At 35.1% G+C, this 20,809-nt stretch overlaps 2 protein-coding genes across 2 annotated transcripts; both read right to left on the reverse strand.

Moving 5' to 3' along the window:
- Positions 1–3,321: 3,321 nt before the first annotated feature.
- LOC114380208 (indole-3-acetic acid-induced protein ARG7) lies at positions 3,322–4,051 on the reverse strand. The gene has a single exon (XM_028339182.1). It carries the CDS (start codon positions 3,745–3,747, stop codon positions 3,475–3,477), a length of 273 nt encoding a protein of 90 aa, XP_028194983.1. The 5' UTR covers positions 3,748–4,051; the 3' UTR covers positions 3,322–3,474.
- Positions 4,052–5,915: 1,864 nt separating this feature from the next.
- On the reverse strand, positions 5,916–7,503 carry LOC114378775 (senescence-specific cysteine protease SAG39-like). The gene is made up of 3 exons (XM_028337400.1): positions 7,227–7,503; positions 6,084–6,347; positions 5,916–5,983 (listed from the first exon to the last, which is right to left on the reverse strand). The coding sequence occupies exons 1-3, from the start codon at positions 7,501–7,503 to the stop codon at positions 5,916–5,918; spliced, it is 609 nt and encodes a 202-aa protein (XP_028193201.1).
- Positions 7,504–20,809: the final 13,306 nt, after the last annotated feature.

Below are 20,809 nucleotides of genomic sequence, written 5' to 3' on the forward strand. Positions count from 1 at the left end.
ATGCTGAACCTGCCCAATCACTATCGGTGTAGCCAAGTAATTCTGAGTTGGTTTCGGTTGTATACCATATACCGAACTCTTTTGTTCCTTGTAGATACTTTAAAATTCTTTTTCCTGCTCCAAAGTGTATTTGACTTGGGCTTTGCATGAATCTTGATAGAAGACTTGTAGCATACATTATGTCAGGTCGTGTAGCTGTCAAATATAGGAGACTTCCAATTAGACTTCGGTATTTGGATGCATCAGCTTTTGGTGCTCCATCATTCTTCTGTAGTTTCTCATTTGTTATGAGTGGAGTAGCAACAGGTTTGCACCCATACATCTTGAATTTCTTAAGTAAGCCTTTTGTGTATTTCTTTTGCGAGATGAATATCTCTTCATTTCTCTGACTTACCTCTATGCCGAGGATGTAACTCATCAAACCAAGGTCGGTCATCTCAAAGGTCTTCATCATGTCTTCTTTAAACTCCATCATTATCTTAGTATTGTTTCCCGTGTAGATAAGATCATCTACATATAGAGAGAGTAAGAGAGTGTACTGACCTTGAGACTTGATGTAAAGTGTAGGCTCACTCTTGCTCCTCCTGAATCCTCGATCCATGAAATACTGATCGATTCTGCTATACCATGCTCGAGGTGCTTGCTTCAAATCGTAGAGTGTTTTTCTTAGTCTTAACACTATGCTTTCTTTGCCTTCAGACACGAATCCTTGTGGCTGCTCCACATAGATCTCTTATTCAAGTACACCGTTAAGGAAGGCGGATTTGACATCTAGTTGATGGATATTCCATCCTTTTTGTGACGTAATAGCTATTAGAGCTCTTATGGTATCAAGACGAGCTACTGGTGCAAATGTCTCATTGTAGTCAATTCTGGATTGCTGTGAGTAACCCCTTAGCTACTAGCCTCACCTTGTGTTTCTGTATGGTGCCATCAGGGTTTAGCTTTGTCTTATAGACCCACTTAACCCCAATGATATCTTTTCCATGGGGACGATTTACTAACTCCCATGTGTTGTTTTTCTCGATCATCTGTATCTCTTCTTCCATTGCCTTGACCCATACTTCCTGCTTTGACGCTTCTTCAAAGCTTCCAGGTTCAAGTATGGCCAAGTTACGAGCGGGGGTGCAAGTACCGCATGTAGCTAGAGCATGTAGGCTCTAATGGCTATACTCGTGGATGATGACTTTCGCTCGAAGGGGGAGGCTACCATGTGGAAGAGACTCACACTTGAGGGGGAGATGTGTTGGATTACAAGTGTGAGGTGAAGTCCCACATTAGGAATCTCCCCGGTATTTCCTCCCATCGAGTTTTTCCCAACATTGGTAATCTTTACAATTAGGTTGAGAAGATGCCTATTGTATAAAATGTCTATTAAATAAGTCAGTGTCTGCAACAGTGCGAGATTTATTGTACATTCAAGTGATAAGTTATATGTTGGAAAACATCTTCACTCTAAGGAATTGTGAGGCCACCCATGGAATGATCATATCCAAACTCTTCCTCAGCTTGACTCAACAAGTCCTGGAATGAAGGTAGGTTCAAGTATGGTATGGCAATGATGAACCACTTTTGGTGCCCGTCAAATAGAAGGTAAACGGAAACCCATTTTTCTGCTTGATTGGAGGAAGAAGAACAATCACAAATTTTCTAAAAATGAATATCATTGTTGAAGCTTGAGGATTGCAACTGCTTGTGTTGTTTGTGAAGACCGAGGATAGTGTATATATAGTTTCTAAGATTCAGTGGAAACCCAATTCCCATAGAAAATGACAGGTAAAGGAAGGAGGGCATACACATGAGATATCACATGGTGTTGTCTTCAGTAACTCTATTAAGGATAAGAGGTGAAGACGTGTGTAACCAAATGAGACGTGCCTAATTGAAACCTAATGTTAATTCATGCATTAATTGATAGTCCATATTTTTGTAAACATGCTGGGAACATGTTTTTCTTCTTATTATGTTGAAGTACTGGTGGAAAGTAATTTCAGGCTGATGAATTATAAGGCAATGGATAGTGAGAGATCCTATATCATTTTATTTCTGTGGTTTGAGATTACACATCTATTTATTTCAAGTGGAACCAGTGAGAAAGTCCTCCAAGGCAATACAATATGCCCTTTATGAGTCATTCACGTCCTAAAGCATTTAGAGTTCAAAAACTTGCAACATCTTATTCACAAGTCTTTTCTCACTTTCTCTTCCCAAGTCTCAACTCATAAAACAACAGAGGGTTTTTGCTTACCTGGCATCAGGAAGACATCGGTTGCTGCAAACAAATTAGCACCTTCAAAAGCCGTGGAGGTGCCAAAGGCTACCTTGCAGTCTATGTTGGAGTGAAAATGAAGCGGTTTGTTATCCCATATCATGCTTGAGCAAACCTTCCTTTCAAGATATGTTGAATCAAGCTGAGGAAGAATTTGGGTATGAGCACCCAATAGGTGGTCTCACAATACCATGTAAGAAGGATGAGTTCTTAACTGTCACCTGTCACTTGAATGACCTGTAAATTTGTACAGAAGCCGTTTTCTTTTATTGTAAGGATTTTCTGTTTTCTACAGAAGTTGAAACCTGTTTCCTGAATGAGAATGCAACACAAGACATTGTTTAATAGCTTTTTGCTTTTGCCAAATCTCAATGTAGTTTAATATATACAACAGTATCACTATCAAATTTAACTTATTGATATATATCAGCATGATCAGACAGTCAGCTACTTATAAACATTAGGGATTAACTGCAGTAATTTTGTTGGAGATATTGCGCAATCTTGATAATCTTGTTAATTACTAGTTCCCTAATGTATTTCCCATGTGTGTCCATGATCCGAACAAGAAATCCGCAACGTATTTTTATGCTATGCTTTATGCATTGTATGGTCACAGTTTCAACTTATCTAATTGAAAGAAGTTATGTAAAATCGCTCGTTCGTTCACTTCTACCCATATAGGGTTAGAGATAATGAGCCATACCATTTGTGAGTCGTGTAAGAGAAAGCTTTTGTCACAAGAGTAGTCTACGTCGATTCAAGGAAGAAAATAAACCTTGAAGTTAAGTACAATTTTATTTTGCACTTTCTTTGTCAGGAAAATTTCCTTGTGTTTATAGGGCAATGCACAGATGAAAATTTTAATTAGATATGTATAATTACATATGAATATGTTCTGTTTCTCCTAAGTAATTTTATCTGTCTATGGTCCTAGGGAAAATACTTCTCCTAAGTCTCGTGTTTTAACAGAATTCAACCTACCTGGCTCATACAGAGAGAAGGCAAGATTGAAACTAATAAACATAAAGTAAAGACAAGCAGAGCTCGAGTTGTTGAAATTATTGTAATTAAACAAAAAACTAATATATTCTGATTTTCCATCTCTCGTGACAAAGGGGGATCTATACATTTTCAGAACACGCCTATTGTACAAAATGTCTCCTCTAAGCTATGTCAGTACTCCTAAAGTATGAGAATTATGGTCAGTTCAAGAAAGAAGTTATATGTTGGAAGGTATCTTCACTGCAAGGAATTGTGAGGCCACCCATGGGATGATCATAGCCAAACTCTTCCTCAGCTTCACTCAACAAGTCCTGGAATAAAGGTTGGTTCAAGTATGAAACAGGAATCACAAACCGCTTCATTTTCTCTCCAACATAGACTGCAAGATAGCCCTTTGGTGCATCCACCGCTTTTGAAGATGCTTGATTTGCTGCAAATAATGACTTTCTGATACCAGGTAAGCGAAAACCCATTGTAGTATTGATTTGAGAAGAGAATAGTTTTAAGTTTCCTTAGAATTTTGAATGCCTTAGGATGTGAATGATTTGGGTTGCTCTAAAACGCTTGCAGCCATGAATATATATAGATAGAAAGATTTGCAAGAAACCATTAATTGGGTACTTGAATTATTGCTGAAGATGGGATATGAGATGGGAGCGATGGGACCGAATGAGAGACATGGCATGTGGTGTTGTCTTAGAGAACTTTCCAAAGAATTAACGAAACATTATATTGTAGATAATTCAAGTCCCAGCTTCTGCTTCTAGGAAAAAAGAAAATGTAATATGATTTTGTCGACACTAGCTTATTCAGTGTGGTGCGGGCCAGAAGTTTCATTTATGCAAAGTTGATGTAATGTTGCTTGGTATTTGACGTGCAGAAAAATGTGGTTCACGATGCCAGATGATATGATGATGCATTCAATGTTCGTCCTCATCTTATTTCCACTGTTTTGGATCTATGAAGTCCTTTAGGACAGCTCCATATGCCCTTGTCCTTTGCTAAAGTTGTGTAGACGTGTGTAACACCACCTTATCAACCAATGGCCAACTTAAAGCCTCAACTTGTAACTAAACGAGGCGTGCCTAAGTGAATCCTAACTTTTTTTAATGCATTAATTGGTATTCCATACTTTTGAAGACATGCTTTGGACATGTTTTCATCACGTTAGTTATGCTAGAGTACAGGCTGTGAAAATATAGACAGCTGGAAGTAATATCCTGGATGATGAATTATAAGGCAACACATAGCGAAAGATCATAGACCATTATATTTCTAGGGTTTGACATTATACATACTATAACATGTTAGGTAATTCATGAGAAAGTCCTTTAAGGCAACACCATATGCCCCTGTCTCCCTGTCGGTCCCATGGGTTATCTGATTGCCTTCCCCCCTCAATCATACATCTAGCCAACGATTTTTGACAAACTCTTCGTTCTATATATATTCATGGCTGCAAGGATTTAGCACAACAAAAATCATTTACATCCTAAAGAATTTGGAGCTCAAAAACTTCCATCTTCTTTACAAGTCTTATTTGACACTCTCTTCATAAGTTTGAACACATACAACAATGGGTTTTCGCTTACCTGGAATCAGGAAGACATCGTTTTCTGCAAACAAATTTGCATCTTCAAAAGTCATGGATGTGCCGAAGGGCTACCTTGCAGTCTATGTTGGAGAGAAAATGAGGCGGTTTGTGATTCCAGTATCATACTTGAACCAACCATTATTCCAGGACTTGTTAAGTCAAGCTGAGGAAGATTTTGGATATCATCATCCAATGGGCGGCCTCACAATTCCTTGCAGTGAAGATGTATTCCAACATATAACTTCTTGCTTGAATTGACAACAAAGCTCACACTAGGAGACTGACATAGATTAATTAAGACATTTTGTACACAATAGGGTGTTGTCAACTTGTAAAGATATTCCTTTCTCGAGAAAGAGGGAAAAGAAACATTATAGAATGACAAAAGTTACAGTATTTCTTAATTTTTTTGTGTAGTGACAATGAATTCAACTACTCAAGCAAATCCTCTGTGTTTTCTGTTAATTGCTACAATGTTAACTTGACCCTGTCTTGTGTGACATTCTCATTCAGGCAACAGGTTTTAAATTCTGTACAGAATAGAAAATATCATACGCGTGTACAAATTTGGCTCAATTAATCTATCCAGTCTACATTAGCATGAGTTACAGCTTATTCAAGTGATAGGTAACGTTTAGGAACTCATCCTCCTCGCATTGTATTGCTAGACCACCCATTGGATGAACATATCCAAATTGTTCTTCTGCTTCACTAAGTTATTCTTGAAATAATTAAAGGTTGGTTCAAGCATGATACTGGAATCCTGAACCGTCTCATCTTATCTCCAACATAGACTGCAAGATAGCCTTTTGGCAACCCTTGATGAGGTTGCTTGGGACGAAGCCCACCTAATAATACCATGTATGCGGAAACCCATGGTATTCTGTTGCTCCACACAACAAATAATCTCACATATTTCATCAAATAATTGTAAGCTGATCAGCCTAAAATTCCAACCGCTAAAATTTTTACCCATTAGTTCATTGCCCCTGCCCCCTTAATGATTGTCAGTATTATCTACTTTGATTTTTTTTCATATACTTTATCTTAACTACTGTAACATGTTACACTGATTCTTGAGAAAGTCCCTAAGACAACACCACATGCCAGTGAAACTGAAAGTCAGAGTCACACGCATCAATAGCTACAGAAACTGGTTGATTGGCCACAACTTTTTGCAGTGCCTTCTCATTGTTGGTAGGAACATCCTCTTACCCAGTAATAGTAGCAGCAGGGTTGGCTTCTTCATTTGCATTGCATTTTCCATCAACACCCTTATAAGGGTAATTGGCATCTTGACTCCATGATTTTGAATGATGAATTTGAAAGCATCATCCATAAGGCCACCCTCACAACCTTGGTCCACACCCTCTGTGTCACAATCAACAAGTTCTTGTTCTGACAAAGAGATCAATTTTCCAGCCGTCAGTGCAAGAATTCCTTCAGTCGAAGCAACATCATAAAACGCCCAACAAAATCCTACAATACAAGGTATATTAGTAGTAAGAGAATCATTCAATTTAATTTGATTTGGTAAATCAATTATCATGCACTAACCACAATGACCTTGGTCCTTGACAGGTGTAACTGCTCCTTTCTTGTGACTGAGGAACGCATATGTGGGTGATTTTTTTTTTTTTTTGTAAATACACCTTTCCTCTTCTACTTTTTTCCAATCTCCACTACTTTGCAATTTAATTTTCAGGACTTTCTCTCTCTTTCTTGTTTTTTTTAATTAAAAATATTATAAAATATAAATATTATATTATTTAATTTTTTTAATTGGTTTTAAATTACTTATTTATTAAATTAATTTTATAATTTTGTTTTTATTTTTTTAAAGAAAAAATATATAGATAAAAAAAATTAAAAAATTGGATAAAATTAGAGTATAATTTTTTAGTTACTTTGTATGTACTTTTGTAGTTAAATTTATGTGTTGTTGATATTTTTTTTTGTTATGTTTGTTAATTAAAAGAATAAGAAAATTAGTTAGTTGTATTAAAATAAATTAAAAAACACAGTAAAAAAAATTGATACATTATTCTTATACAATAGACATAAAATTTCAAATAGTAGTAACTGCTATATTGAAAATATCTTTAAAAATATTTATTGAAAATATCTTTGAATAAAAATATATTAAAAATATCTGTAAAAATATTTATTTAGCAATTATTTTTTTATGCCACCCGAATCAATCAATGTGGCAAGAAAATGAACGAGATTAGTGGGGTCCTGATCCAAGGAGAAAGAAGATGACAAAAGATCATTCCGTTTCAACTCGCATTCCTACTTAGATGGACGAAGAAGAAAATGAATGAAAAAGAGAAGGTGTGTTTACGAGAAAGAGAGGACGACAAAGGATCATCCCCTTGAATATATTTTTGGGTGCAATGAACTCCTCGTTGTTGAGGTCTGCAAATTGATTAATGACTAGCTTGTAAGGTTTAATGGCGGCATTCTTGGAGGTTTCAATGTAATTCATATTTTCCTTGAATATCCTGAAACGCTTTTCCCGTTCCCGAGGGTCCTTATACACCTTGCCATAACAACTCATCCATTCCTCGTGCCTCTCATACATGGATGCATCTTGGAGAGTGCGACATGTGACTTGAGAAGCCAAGAAAGCCATTCAGGGAAGCATTGTAAATGAAATATGATAGAAATGATTTTTTGCCACCATGGTATGGTAGCTATAGCGTAGTGTGTGTGACAATTATGGAACAATTACTTGAATTTGGTTAGTGAAATGTGAGAAAGATGTGCTGTGTTGGTACCAAGATTATTTAATTTGTTGTATTAATAGGAAAGTTAACTTGAATGGTAAATTCATGTTTCTTGTTTTCAACTCAAACCTGAAAGCACCTTTCTCTACATGTAGCAATGAGAGCTTTTTGAATATGACTCTTGTATTGTATTTGTATGCATATGCAGGTGTAGGTACTCCGGACAAATTATTTGTCACCGTAATGTATTGGAAAACATTGGAATTATAAAAATTGAGGTTTGAAAATATTATTGTTTCATGTGCATGCATATTTCTAAGGCATACACGAATAAAAAGGTTGCACTTCTTCCAGCTTTCCAAAATCGAGTTTCAACACGATGATAAAGGGACTTGTTATAGTTCGTTATTGTTCAAATTGCTAGAAAGTTTTAGAATATTCTTAATTATAATATGTATGAAAATGGTAGAATATCCTAGAACTATAGTGTGTATGAATATGGCAGAACAATCTAGAACTATAAGTGTATGTATAAGATAGAAGAATCTAGAACTATCATGATACTAATCTATCATGAAAACTCTAGAAAGACCTAAAGTAATGTAGAAACATTCATCACCATTGAGAGGTTGATGACTTGAGCCTATAAATAGGAAATTGGTATGTTGTAATTGATCATCCAAGAAATCAATGACATAACCTTCTTTCTAAAACAATTCTCTAAAACTATCAACTATCAATTATCATCTAATCAACTACCAACAGTGGTATCAGAGCTACGTTCGGTCATACATTAGGCGTAGTTATATTACCTATCTACTATTCCAAAATCCTCCCAACTACTTCAAAAATTTCCTTTGTACTATTAACCCACTCCAATAATATTTTTTCTAAGCTATGGATAACACTACTCAATCGTCAACTATTTCTGTCCCTATCTTCAATGGTGAAAATTATGATTTTTGGCGTGTTAAAATGGAAATATATTTTTCATCTCAAGATTTATGGGACATAGTAGAAGAAGGATTCACCGTTCCTGCAGATACTTTAGCTCTTAATGCATCTCTAGAAAAAGAGTTGAAGAAAAATAAACAGAAAAATTCAAAGGCGTTGTTCACCTTGCAACAAACGGTGAATGATCCAATTTTCCCAAGAATTATGGGAGCTAAGACTGCCAAAGAAGCATGGAACACATTGCAGGAGGAGTTTCAAGGAAGTGTTAAGGTACGTGTCGTTAAACTTCAATCTCCAAGAAGAGATTTTGAACTATTGATGATGATGCAGTCTGAGACAGTTAAAGACTATTATTCTAAAGTTAAAAAAAATAGTTAATCAAATGAGAGCTTTTGGGGAAGATATTCTTGAAAAGAAAATTGTTGAGAAAATTCTAATTACTATGCCCCAAAAGTTTGACCCAATCGTGACAATGATTGAGGAAACCAAAGATCCGTCCACTCTATCAAAGACAGAACTTGTGAGGTCTCTTGAAGTATATGAGCAAAGACTGTATAGGCATAAAGAAGATACACTTGAAAAGGCCTTCCATTCACTACTACAAAAAAGTCTTTCTACATCGGTTATTCGAGTCATTCTACATCGATTTTCAACCGATGTTGTTGGAGACGACGTAAAAAGGGGAAAAATTTTCTACGACGATCCTAAATAACCGTCTTAGAATGTTAAAGATTCTACATCGGTCATCCTAGAACTGATGTAGAATGCTAACGATTCTAAGACGGGCATGTGCCAAAGATCGTTTTAGAATGATTAGCATCCTACATCATTCGTCCAAGAACCAATGTAGAATTTTTAACATTCTAAGACGGTCTTTGACACGCGCGACCGTCTTAGAATCTTTAGCATTCTACATCGGTTGTCGCATAACCGATGTAGAATGTGTTTTTTTATTGTTTTAGTTAAAGCTACTTTTATTATTCAATTATTAAAGAATATTTTCATAGATATAAGAAACCCATATATACCACTATCAATGGCCATATATCCCTCATGGAAATGCAATTATTTATAGTTAAAAATTACCATACAACAAAGCAAACATGAGAGCAAAAGACAAGACAATAGCACATCAACTATGTGAAATAGAAGGAAACCTAATACAACTATCACGAGTTTAGGCTTAACGCATATTAGTTCAATAGCCAAATACATACCTATTTGCTAATGACTGGACCAAGGTCTGCATCAGGTTCAGTTCCAATGGGTGTTATCTAATCACGTAGTAAAAAAATTTTAGAAAAAAGAACTAATAAAAACAACAAAGGGACACAATTCAAGAAAATTGTAACACATTATTTAAGTCATACTTAATTAGGAGGTTTGACAAGTTGAACACAGAGTTAGCATAGAAATGATTCCATTCATTAAAATAGAAATATATAAATAAAAAGGACAAGAAAATGATTCCATTCATTAAAATAGAAATATATAAATAAAAAGGACAAGAAATAGTTAGACTGGTGCAAGCTAAATAGTTCAAAGTCAATAATGAACAAGAAATAGCCACGGGGATATTTTGGACCTGTTTATAAGGTAATATTATGTCTCTAGTGCTTCTAGTTATTGATATATTTGGATATAACCATATTTAGAATTTTAGCATTTTTATATAATGATTTTTCTTGTTAATTAAGGTTACTGCCCTTTCTAATTACCACATACATGCCTTGCTACTTATGTTTCTCACGTTGAAAATGACACCTTATCCTCCACAAAATCAACATATAATAATGTAGCTAGCATGTTAAGTTAAAATGACTTTGAGAGATAAAACAAAAAAGACGTAACTATATATCATCTTTGGGTTTTGTATAAATATTAAAATTAATTTTATTCAAACATAATTAAACTTTAAAACATTTTTATAAAATTAAATAGTCAATATTTACTTTTAATCCTTTGTCGTAACCCAAACTCGTGAATATGTCTAGTGGAACCAAACTGTGATTTCCTAATAAATTGGAGAAGGAAGCTTACGACCCAACAATATATCAAACTCAAAGCCTCATGGTCAATGCATGTTTGGTCCCACTCGGGTTTGAGTTACCATAGCCCAACCGTAACTTGACATATCTATTTGAATTTTGAAAAGGAAATTAACCCGAAGTTTAATCAAATCAGCTTATTATAACCTTATATGAATAGGGTAGATTAATAGGGACTCATGGGGAAGGTTATAGGATAGTGACACTAGCTACAGCAAAACTACGACCTACTGATTTTGTTTAATTTAGGTAATGTGACCTACTTATAGGGACTTTTTTAAATATTAATAGAAACTAAATTATTAGTACGATTTTATATTTATAAATAATATATTATATTAAAAATAATTTTATTAATATAAAAAATTAATATGTATTGTAGAAATATTAAGTGTTAGTATAATATATCGTAATTTTAATATAAATGTATAATTGTTTTATTAACAATTTAATTTTAATAAGATAAAAACTATACTCACAAAAGTTATAATAACACTTAATAAACGGCAAAATAAATTACTAACACATTGTTATATCTCATTGTGTGCTAATATAGACTGATAATATTTATATTAATAATTTAGTTTTAGTTAGATAGAGTGTACAGTAATGACGACAAGTCTAACACCAAATTGTAAGTAAAAAAATAGAATGGTATATTAGGTACTAGAGAAAGACAAGTCCCATTATGGTGGATGAGGAGCCAAAGAACTAATAGCAAATAGAATGGTATATTAGGTACTAGCTAATTGGCTCGTGCATCCTTAATTAGAATTAAAATTTGGCCTTTTGATTCTAATTATCATCTTTGTTCTGTGTATTAGAATTGTCGTTATAACTCTTTCTTAGCCTAGCTAGCACTTTTTAGTTTTTAGTAACTCCAATATTTGAAATACGAGACTTTGGCTTGGTGGTTTTGTTAACTGATGGGTAGGTTCTAAATAGAAAGTTTGGTTGGTCGGCGTGATGATAACTAGGTGAAGGAAGATTGGTGTTTACATCATTTCTAGTAAGTGAAATAACAATGCTTATTAAGGTTTTATCTATAAGTGAAGGTTTTTCTTTTATTCATTGGATATAAACAAAAGAAATTAACTCGATCAACCACTGTGAGTGTGAATATCAGAATCAGAATCAGAATACAGGATGCAAGGAAGCATAAATCCCAAATCTTGCAGCCAAGCCACATAGAATGCCATAAAATGAAAACATTTTGAATTTAAAACCATAGAGTAGAAAATTTACCTTCAAAATCAGAATCAGAATCAGGACCAGAAACTATATCTGAATCTGAAGATATAACATCAACACCTTTATCTTTATTGTTACTTCCCTTGCCAGTAGTTGTTTCGTCTCCCCCAACAGCATCATCGACAGGCTGTTGCTCCTTCCCTGCTTTTCCAATTCACACTCACAATGTTAATACCTTGTTTGGTATATAATATGTATAATATGCTACTAGCCAGTAGCCAAATCCATATCAAGAATCTTCTTTTATTAACTTACCAAAAGAAATCAGAAAGAAATGGGCATAACAAAATCTACACCCTATTATACTATAACACACATAAGCGATTGTACAATATTTGAAATTAGTCAAAAGAACCCAATGTTATGGAAAACACTAAACTGCTTATAGGTATAGCAATATATTTTCCTAAAAAAAACTATTCCAAATGAGTGGCAATCACTACAGAATAGGCTCTGCATGAAATCATTGAAACAACTTTCTAATTGACATAAATAACATGAAGAAAGAATGAAAGATTCCATACATCCAAGATGGGTAAAAAGATAATAAAAAAATTAATGATTGATTTATATATCAATCATCAAGTCCATTGCACGACTAGTGCCTACTATTCCACACAGCTTCATTGATGTAATGAATTATCATACCTATGATCAAGAATCCTGCAGTCACAGTCCTTGCACAAGTAATAGGAATAAGGAGTTATTTGCAGGAACCGTATGTGCATACAAAGAATTGCAATTAAAATATTTTAAAATACAAACCTGATACATTACAAATTTTCAGCAAAAAGTGAGTGAAAAAACTACAAAATTACCAGAGAATACAGTTCCCCAACTCGGTTCTGAAGGGGAGTGCCACTTAATGCCCATTTGTAGGTAGACTCCAGAGCAAAAACTACTTTAGCAGTGTTACAATGTCTAGATTTTATATAGTGTGCCTGACAAAGAAAAACTGGTCAATAAAATAGAAGCGTAAACCAATTATAGTAAATTAAAAATTTACCATGCAATTGCTTGAACAGTTTGGCAAGGACAAGAGCAATTGCTTGAACAGTCTTCCCCATTCCCATTTCATCTGCAAGTATTCCACCTTTACTCACAGAACTTTCCTGTTTCAAACCCCAGGCTAACCATTCTTTTTGGTATCTAAGTAAAGGCATAGTCAGATCAGAGGGCGCCTCAGCAGTTTCACTCATTACCTCACTCTAATTATCTGAGTCAACATCTTCTAACATATGCCAATCAATACATTTCTCTTGCTCCTCTTCCCATGCATTCCACAACAATACTGGCTTTGAATCCCCTTTTCTTCCTTTTCTTGAATATTTCCTCTTCTTAGTACCCTTAGAAACAGAGGGAACTGATAGTTGCTGAGACATTGCAAATTGAGCATCATCTTCTTTGTACTCCGCCACTCTAACCACATCACTCGGATCCCCATATTTTGTGTTGAAACTTTTTCTTTTTCCTATGGATAGTAGTGACTTTCCCCTTTTGGACAAAGTCTTGCCACTATCAGATGAATCAGAAGCATAATCTTCTCCACTAGAAACACTAATGCTTGAAAAAGGATCTTGATTCAAGTCAGGTAAAGAGCCCCTAATTAACATTCAGACTTGGTCAGAAGCACAATAAAAAAAAAACCAATCTCGAATCCAAACCCTAATTAACCTTTAATTAAAGAACATCAAGAAAACAAATCCCAACCTCCTTTGCAAAAATCCTACAACAGCGAAATCAAATCCCAAATCATGAAACGACAACCATTCCACAATCGATAAATAGGGATTTTGAATTAAAAAAAATCTTGTAAAACTCAAGAATGCTCAACGAAGTGCAAAATGATAATAACGGAATCGAAAGAGACAAGATTGCAAATGAGATCGGATCGGATCTGAAACGAAGGAAGAGAAAAAGGAAGATGAGAGGAAAAACCTGAAGAGGTCGAAGGAAGAGGATCGTCACGAAGGACGGGAAGAGGTGGAATCCAGAGACAATGTGGGGGCACGTCGGACCTTCGATCGCACTCAAACAACATACATAGGAGACGGCGGCACGAAAGCTAGATGACAATAGGGATGAGGGAGCTAGGTTGGGATGAAAGAAAATGAGGGAGATAGCTAGGTTGGCATGAAAGTCACAGAAGTGCAAAAGGCTTTTTGGCAGTAGTGTTAATAAGCGAATAAGCAAACAAAGACGGTCTATAGGAGAAAACCGTCTTTCTACCCTAATAGAAAATTACCAATCTGCCATCCCGTGAACTCATCAAAGGCGGTTTTAGGCAAACGTCGTCGTTACGTTTGAGTTTATTACAAAAATGCCACTGTGAACCTTTCTAAGAAGGTTCTCTAGAACCGATTTAGAATCTACGATGTAAATAATAGATTTTTTAGTAGTGAGTCAAAGTTTAAATTTCAGCCCCAAAATAAAGAAAATGGAGGAAAGAAAAATTATAGAGAAACTTCCAGAAGAAGAGAAGGTTCTAGGAATTTCCTTAAGAACAAAACAGATAAAAATCCTCCATGCAATATATGCAAAAGGCAAGGCCACGCAGAGAAAAATTGTTGGTTCCGTAATATGTCACAATGCAACCATTGCAAGAAGTTCGGGCACGTAGAGAAAAATTGTTGCAACAAAAATAGGCATCAAGCTAATATCGCAGAGGAGCATGATCAAGAACAATATATGTTCTATGCCACTCAAGACTCAATAAAAGAAAAAGGAGGAAGCTGGTACTTGGATAGTGGATGTAGCAATCACATGGCCAAGGATGAGACTATTTTCAAAAGCATTGATGAGTCTGTCAAAGTCAAAGTTCGACTGGGAAATGAAAGTGTGGTTGAATCAAAAGGCAAAGGCACTGTCATGGTGGAGAAAGATAAAGGTACGCGACTCATCCATGATGTCTTACTAGTTCTCAGCCTAAAAGAAAATCTTCTAAGCATTGGCCAAATGATGGAGAGAGGCTACACACTTCACTTTGAAGGAGGTGTATGCAAAATCTTAGACAACAAAAATAAAAGGTCTGAGATAGCGCAAGTAAAGATGAATAAGAGCAATAGAAGCTTACCTCTAAATTTAAAATATGCAACAAACATTGCCATGAAGGTACAAGTTGATGATTCATGACTATGGCATCGAAGATTTGGCCACTTCAACACACATGCCTTGAAGTTGTTACATGAGAAGAACATGATGAGAGATCTTCCAAGCATAAAGGAGAACAATGAAGTGTGTGAAGGATGTCTCCTTGGTAAGCAACACCGATTTCCTTTCTCAACAAGCAGAGCATGGAGAGTGAAAGATCTATTGGAGCTGATACATACGGACGTTTGTGGACCAATGAGGATGTCATCACATGAGAACAACAAGTACTTCATACTCTTCATTGATGACTTCTCTAGAATGACATGGGTATATTTTCTAAAAGAAAAATCAGAAGTCTTTGGAGTATTCAAAAAGTTCAAGGCCCTTGCTGAAAATCAAAGTGGAAAACGGATAAAAGTACTAAGAAGTGATCGCGGCAAAGAGTACACCTCTCGCGAGTTTGAAAGATTTTGTGAGGATGAAGGCATTGAGCGACAACTTACAGTCGCATATTCTCCTTAACAAAATGGAGTGTCCGAGAGAAAGAATTGCACAGTTATGGAAATGGCTAGATCGATGCTCAAGGAGAAGGGACTACCTAACACATTCTGGGCTGAAGCAATCTACAATGTTGTTTACATACTCAACAGATGTCCAACTAAGTCTGTAAAAGACATGACTCCAATTGAAGCTTGGAACGGGAAGAAGCCATCAGCAAAGCACCTAAGGGTCTTTGGATCTATATGCTACATTCATATTCCGGACGTGAAGAGGCACAAGCTTGAAGACAAGACTATACGAGGTATCTTCCTTCGGTATAACAATATCTCTAAAGGCTACCGTGTCTACAACTTGCAAACTAAGAAACTCATCATTAGTCGAGATGTTAAAGTTGATGAGTACGCTTCTTGGAATTGGGATGAAGAAAAAGTGGAGAAAAACATTCTTATACCCGCTCAACTACCTCAAGAAGAAGCTGAGGAAGAAGACCCAGGTGAACCACCTTCACCTCCACCACAACAATAAGATCAAGAACTATCATCACTAGAGTCTACTCGAAGATGAGTAAGATCTTTGGTGGACATATATGAAACCTGTAACTTGGCCATACTTGAACCTGGAAGCTTTGAAGAAGCGTCAAAGCAAGAAGTATGGGTCAAGGCAATGGAAGAAGAGATACAGATGATCGAGAAAAACAACACATGGGAGTTAGTAAATTGTCCCCATGGAAAAGATATCATTGGGGTTAAGTGGGTCTATAAGACAAAGCTCAACCCTGATGGCACCATACAGAAACACAAGGCGAGGCTAGTAGCTAAGGGTTACTCACAGTAACCCGGAATTGACTACAATGAGACATTTGCACCAGAAGCTCATCTTGATACCATAAGAGCTCTAATAGCTCTTGCATCACAAAAAGGATGGAGTATCCATCAACTAGATGTCAAATCCACCTTCCTTAACGACGTACTTGAAGAAGAGATCTATGTGGAGCAGCCACAAGGATTCGTGTCTGAAAGCAAAGAAAGCAAAGTGTTAAGACTAAGAAAAACACTCTACGGTTTGAAGCAAGCACCTCGAGCATGGTATAGCAGAATCGATCAATATTTCATGGATCGAGGATTCAGGAGGAGCAAGAGTGACTCTACACTTTACGTCAAGTCTCAAGGTCAATACACTCTCTTACTCTCTCTATATGTAGATGATCTTATCTACATGGGAAACAATACTAAGATGATGATGGAGTTTAAAGAAGACATGATGAAGACCTTTGAGATGACCGACCTTGGTTTGATGAGTTACTTTCTCGGCATAGAGATAAGTCAGAGAAATGAAGGGATATTCATCTCACAAAAGAAATACACAGAAGGCTTACTTAAGAAATTCAAGATGTATGGTTGTAAACTTGTTGCTACTCCACTCATAACAAATGAGAAACCACAGAAGAATGATGGAGCACCAGAAGCTGATGCATCCAAATATCGAAGTCTAATTGGAAGCCTCTTATATTTGACAGCTACACGGCCTGACATAATGTATGCAACAAGTCTTCTATCAAGATTCATGCAAAGCCAAGTCAAATACACTTTGGAGCAGGAAAAACAATTTTGAGGGATTGGGAAGGTTCGGCAGATGACATGAAGAGTACCTCTGGCTATGCTTTCTCACTAGGATCGGGAATGTTCTCTTGGGCGTCGAAGAAGCAAGCTACAGTAGCACAATCAACAGCATAAGCAGAGTACATGGCAGCTGCTGAAGCAACTAGTCAAGCTATATGGCTTCGTAGGATACTTAAAGACATGGGAGAAAAACAAGATGAGCCTACTAAAATCAATTGCGACAACAAATCAGCAATTGCAATGGCGAAGAATCCAGTTCATCACAGCAGAACAAAACACATAGCAATCAAGTATCACTTTATCAGAGAAGTTGAAGCAACTAAAGAGATCAAACTCGACTACTGTAGAACAGAAAATCAAATTGCAGACATATTCACAAAGGCATTGCCGAGACCAAGATTTGAAGAATTACGAGCTATGCTCGGAGTCACAGAAATTTGCATTAAGGAGGAATGTTAAAATTGCTAAAAATTTCTAGAATATTCTTAAATATAATATGTATGAAAATGGTAGAGTATCCTAGAACTATAGTGTGTATGAATATGGTAGAACAATCTAGAACTATAAGTGTATGTATAAGATAGAAGAATCTATAACTATCATGATACTAATCTAGCATGAAAACTCTAGAAAGACCTAAAGTAATGTAGAAACATTCACCACCATTGAGATGTTGATGACTTGAGCCTATAAATAGGCAATTGGTATGTTGTAATTGATCATCCAAGAAATCAGTGACATAGACTTCTTTCTAAAACAATTCTCTAAAACTATCAACTATCAACTATCATCTAATCAACTACCAACAGTTATTCTTGTTCTTTTCTCGTGTACCAAAGAGAAGGGACTTTTTAGTGTATTATTAAAAGAATAAATATGTCTATTTCAACCGTACTCAGAATAAGTTATAACTAGATCGTGACTCGTTCATTTCGCGGTTATATAAATAAAATTATTAAATACTTTATATACTATTAATAAAAATACCTTGATATTGTAAATAAATGCATGATTTTTTTAACATATTGTATTGTGCTAATCCTACCAAAATAATATCAAGTGGATATTAATTAAATTGAATCTTTAGTTAGAGGTTGAATTACACTTTAGTTCTTTAATTTAAATTGAGTGTAATTTTGGTCTTAAAATTTTTCAAGCCAAATTAATTAAAAATGGTTCTATCGTTAAATTTTTTTTACCTAAAATCTTTAAATTCTAATTTCTTTTACTCAAAATTTACCTTCTTCAAATTCTAATGTCATATCCTATAAAATTGATTAAAGCATTTTAAACATTCAACTCAAAAGTCAATAATCAAATTATCAAATTTAACCCGAAATATTTTTTTCAAAAAAAAAAAAACCTTCTTCAAACATTAATTATATAGTTTCTTCACATTAACTATTGAAATAACACAAGATTTAGAGAGGATATTTACAGAAGAAAACCTGCTTAAGTCTTTATTTTAAAACTTGAAGAGTTTACTATATATACTTAAGACTCATTGATCTTCAATTCTGTCTTCAACCTTGAAGAGTTTACTATATATAACTCAATTGTCATTATAATAGTAAACTTGAAGAGTTTACTGTATATAGCTCAATTGTCATTATAATAGTATTTCATGTTCTATAACAATGAATGCAAGCATTAGTTGGGAAGATTGTAAGCTCTACAAGCAATCAGAAAATTTGACTCTAGCATTGGAACTTCAAATCACTCAATTGTCATTATAATAGTATTTCATGTTCTATAACAAAGAATGCAAGCATTAGTTGGGAAGATTGTAAGCTCTACAAGCAATCAGAAAATTTGACTCTAGCTGTGGAACTTCAAAGCACTCAAAACTCACTATCCACCCAAGTTTTGACGAAGACAAAACCAACAAATGAAACACTCTTAACACAAGACAAGTGAAAGCCAAGAGTTTACTATATATACTTAAGATGTGGCTTGGTGGAATGAAATTTCCTTCAGTATGAATTAGCCTTGGTTTAACAGAATATTCTTATGAATCCCCTGATCGACGTCCCTTTCCTTAAAGTAAACTGTTACAACAAAAAACAAAACTAATGATTAGTTGACAACTATAACGACAAATAAAATGGTTAGTGTTAGTATGTACTAGCTGGTGTTCTGCCGCATACGTTTCTTTTAGACGTTTTATAGTGCTGTTTTGTACTCTTACCCATAAGGCTAATTTGAAGTTAGTCTTGTCATTTTGCTATGTACGATTCGGGTGTCAAATTTAAAAATTAAATCATTTTTTACACTAAAAATACATTCCTTCTAAGTAAAACTGAATTTAGATTCTTTTGACAAAGTCTCAGTTTAAATTTTATGAATAAAAAAACATAATTAAAAAAAAATCCCATCAGAAATAAACAATATATATATATATATATATATATATATATATATATATATATATATATTTGCATCTATGTCATGTAAACAAAAATATTCTTTTTTTATTTGGGGTTTCGTTGACAAAAATATTGTCTTGAGTAGATTGAACAAACACGGGTTTTCAGGAAATTCTCGTAAAAAAGAAAGACAAGCTTTCAGTTAAAAATCTAAAACAGTTAGTTTACTATTCAACTTGACTTTCCCATATATACCTCAAACAATCTGGACTGCCAGCACAACATCTTTCGCACATCTCAGTGACCAATCAGAACTATTTGTTCCCACCATCACACTAGCCTGTACTTAGTACCTACCATGGCTACCAAAATTCAATTCCATCATATTTCATTGACATTACTTTTTTGTGTAGGATTCATTGCTTTTCAAGCCACATGTCGCACTCTCCAAGATGCATCCAGGTATGACAGGCACGAGCAATGGATGGCTCATTATGACAAAGTGTATAAGGACCCCAGGAAAGGGAAAAGCGTTTCAAGATATTCAAGGAAGATGTGAATTACATTGAAGCCTTGAACAATGCTGCCAATAAACCTTACAAGTTAGGCATTAATCGATTTGCAGACCTCACCATTGAGGAGTTCATTGCACCAAGAAATAGATTCAATGGGCACACGCGTTTCTCATTCATAACTACAACCACTTTTAAGTATGAAAATGTGACTGCACTACCAGACTCAATAGATTGGAGACAGAAAGAAGCAGTTACACCCATCAAGAACCAAGACTCTGTTGGAAAGGAGAAGCTAATAGGAAGTATTTGAGAGAAATGGAGGAGAGAGTATTTGAAAGAATGCTAGTTTTTATTACTTGAGAAAAGCTTTTGTTTTGACTTCGTTGGATACTTTACAAATGACAACCTTTCTTCCATTTATAGGCTTCAAGGGAGAGTTCTAGAAACATCAAGAAAGATTCCACACACTTCAAGGAAGAGTTCTACTTCACCCGACTACTTAGTTCTACACACTTCTTTCAATTAAATATTACTTCTACTTATTTCTACAGTTCTCTAAAATTTTCTTTGAAGTAGTAGCACAAACTTAATGGGCCTAACACTTGATTAATGAACTAAATCAAGTTTATATTATTCAACACCCCCCCCCCCCAAACATTATTTACCATTCCAAGTAAGATTATTAACTTGATAAAGTCTTCTCGCTTGAGTGGCTTGGTGAAGATGTCAGCTACTTGGTCTTGAGACTTCACATATTCTGCATGTACATCCTTTCTTGCTATGCACTCCCTTATGTAGTTGTAATGGGTATCAATATATTTGATTTGATCATGGAACACTAGATTCTTTCTTAGAGCAATGGTTGACT

Source organism: Glycine soja, chromosome 12 (genome assembly GCF_004193775.1).
Source record: "Glycine soja cultivar W05 chromosome 12, ASM419377v2, whole genome shotgun sequence".
Classification (NCBI taxonomy): domain Eukaryota; kingdom Viridiplantae; phylum Streptophyta; class Magnoliopsida; order Fabales; family Fabaceae; genus Glycine; species Glycine soja.

Coding starts and splice junctions, on each gene's coding strand:
- LOC114380208 (XM_028339182.1), bottom strand. CDS start 3,747: ATGGGTTTTCGCTTACCTGGTATCAGAAAGTCATTATTTGCAGCAAAT.
- LOC114378775 (XM_028337400.1), bottom strand. CDS start 7,503: ATGGCTTTCTTGGCTTCTCAAGTCACATGTCGCACTCTCCAAGATGCA. Junction 6,348..7,226: donor CAAGGGGATGATCCTTTGTC/GTCCTCTCTTTC, acceptor CTTGTATTGTAG/GATTTTGTTGGGCGTTTTAT. Junction 5,984..6,083: donor CCTGCTGCTACTATTACTGG/GTAAGAGGATGT, acceptor TCTGACTTTCAG/TTTCACTGGCATGTGGTGTT.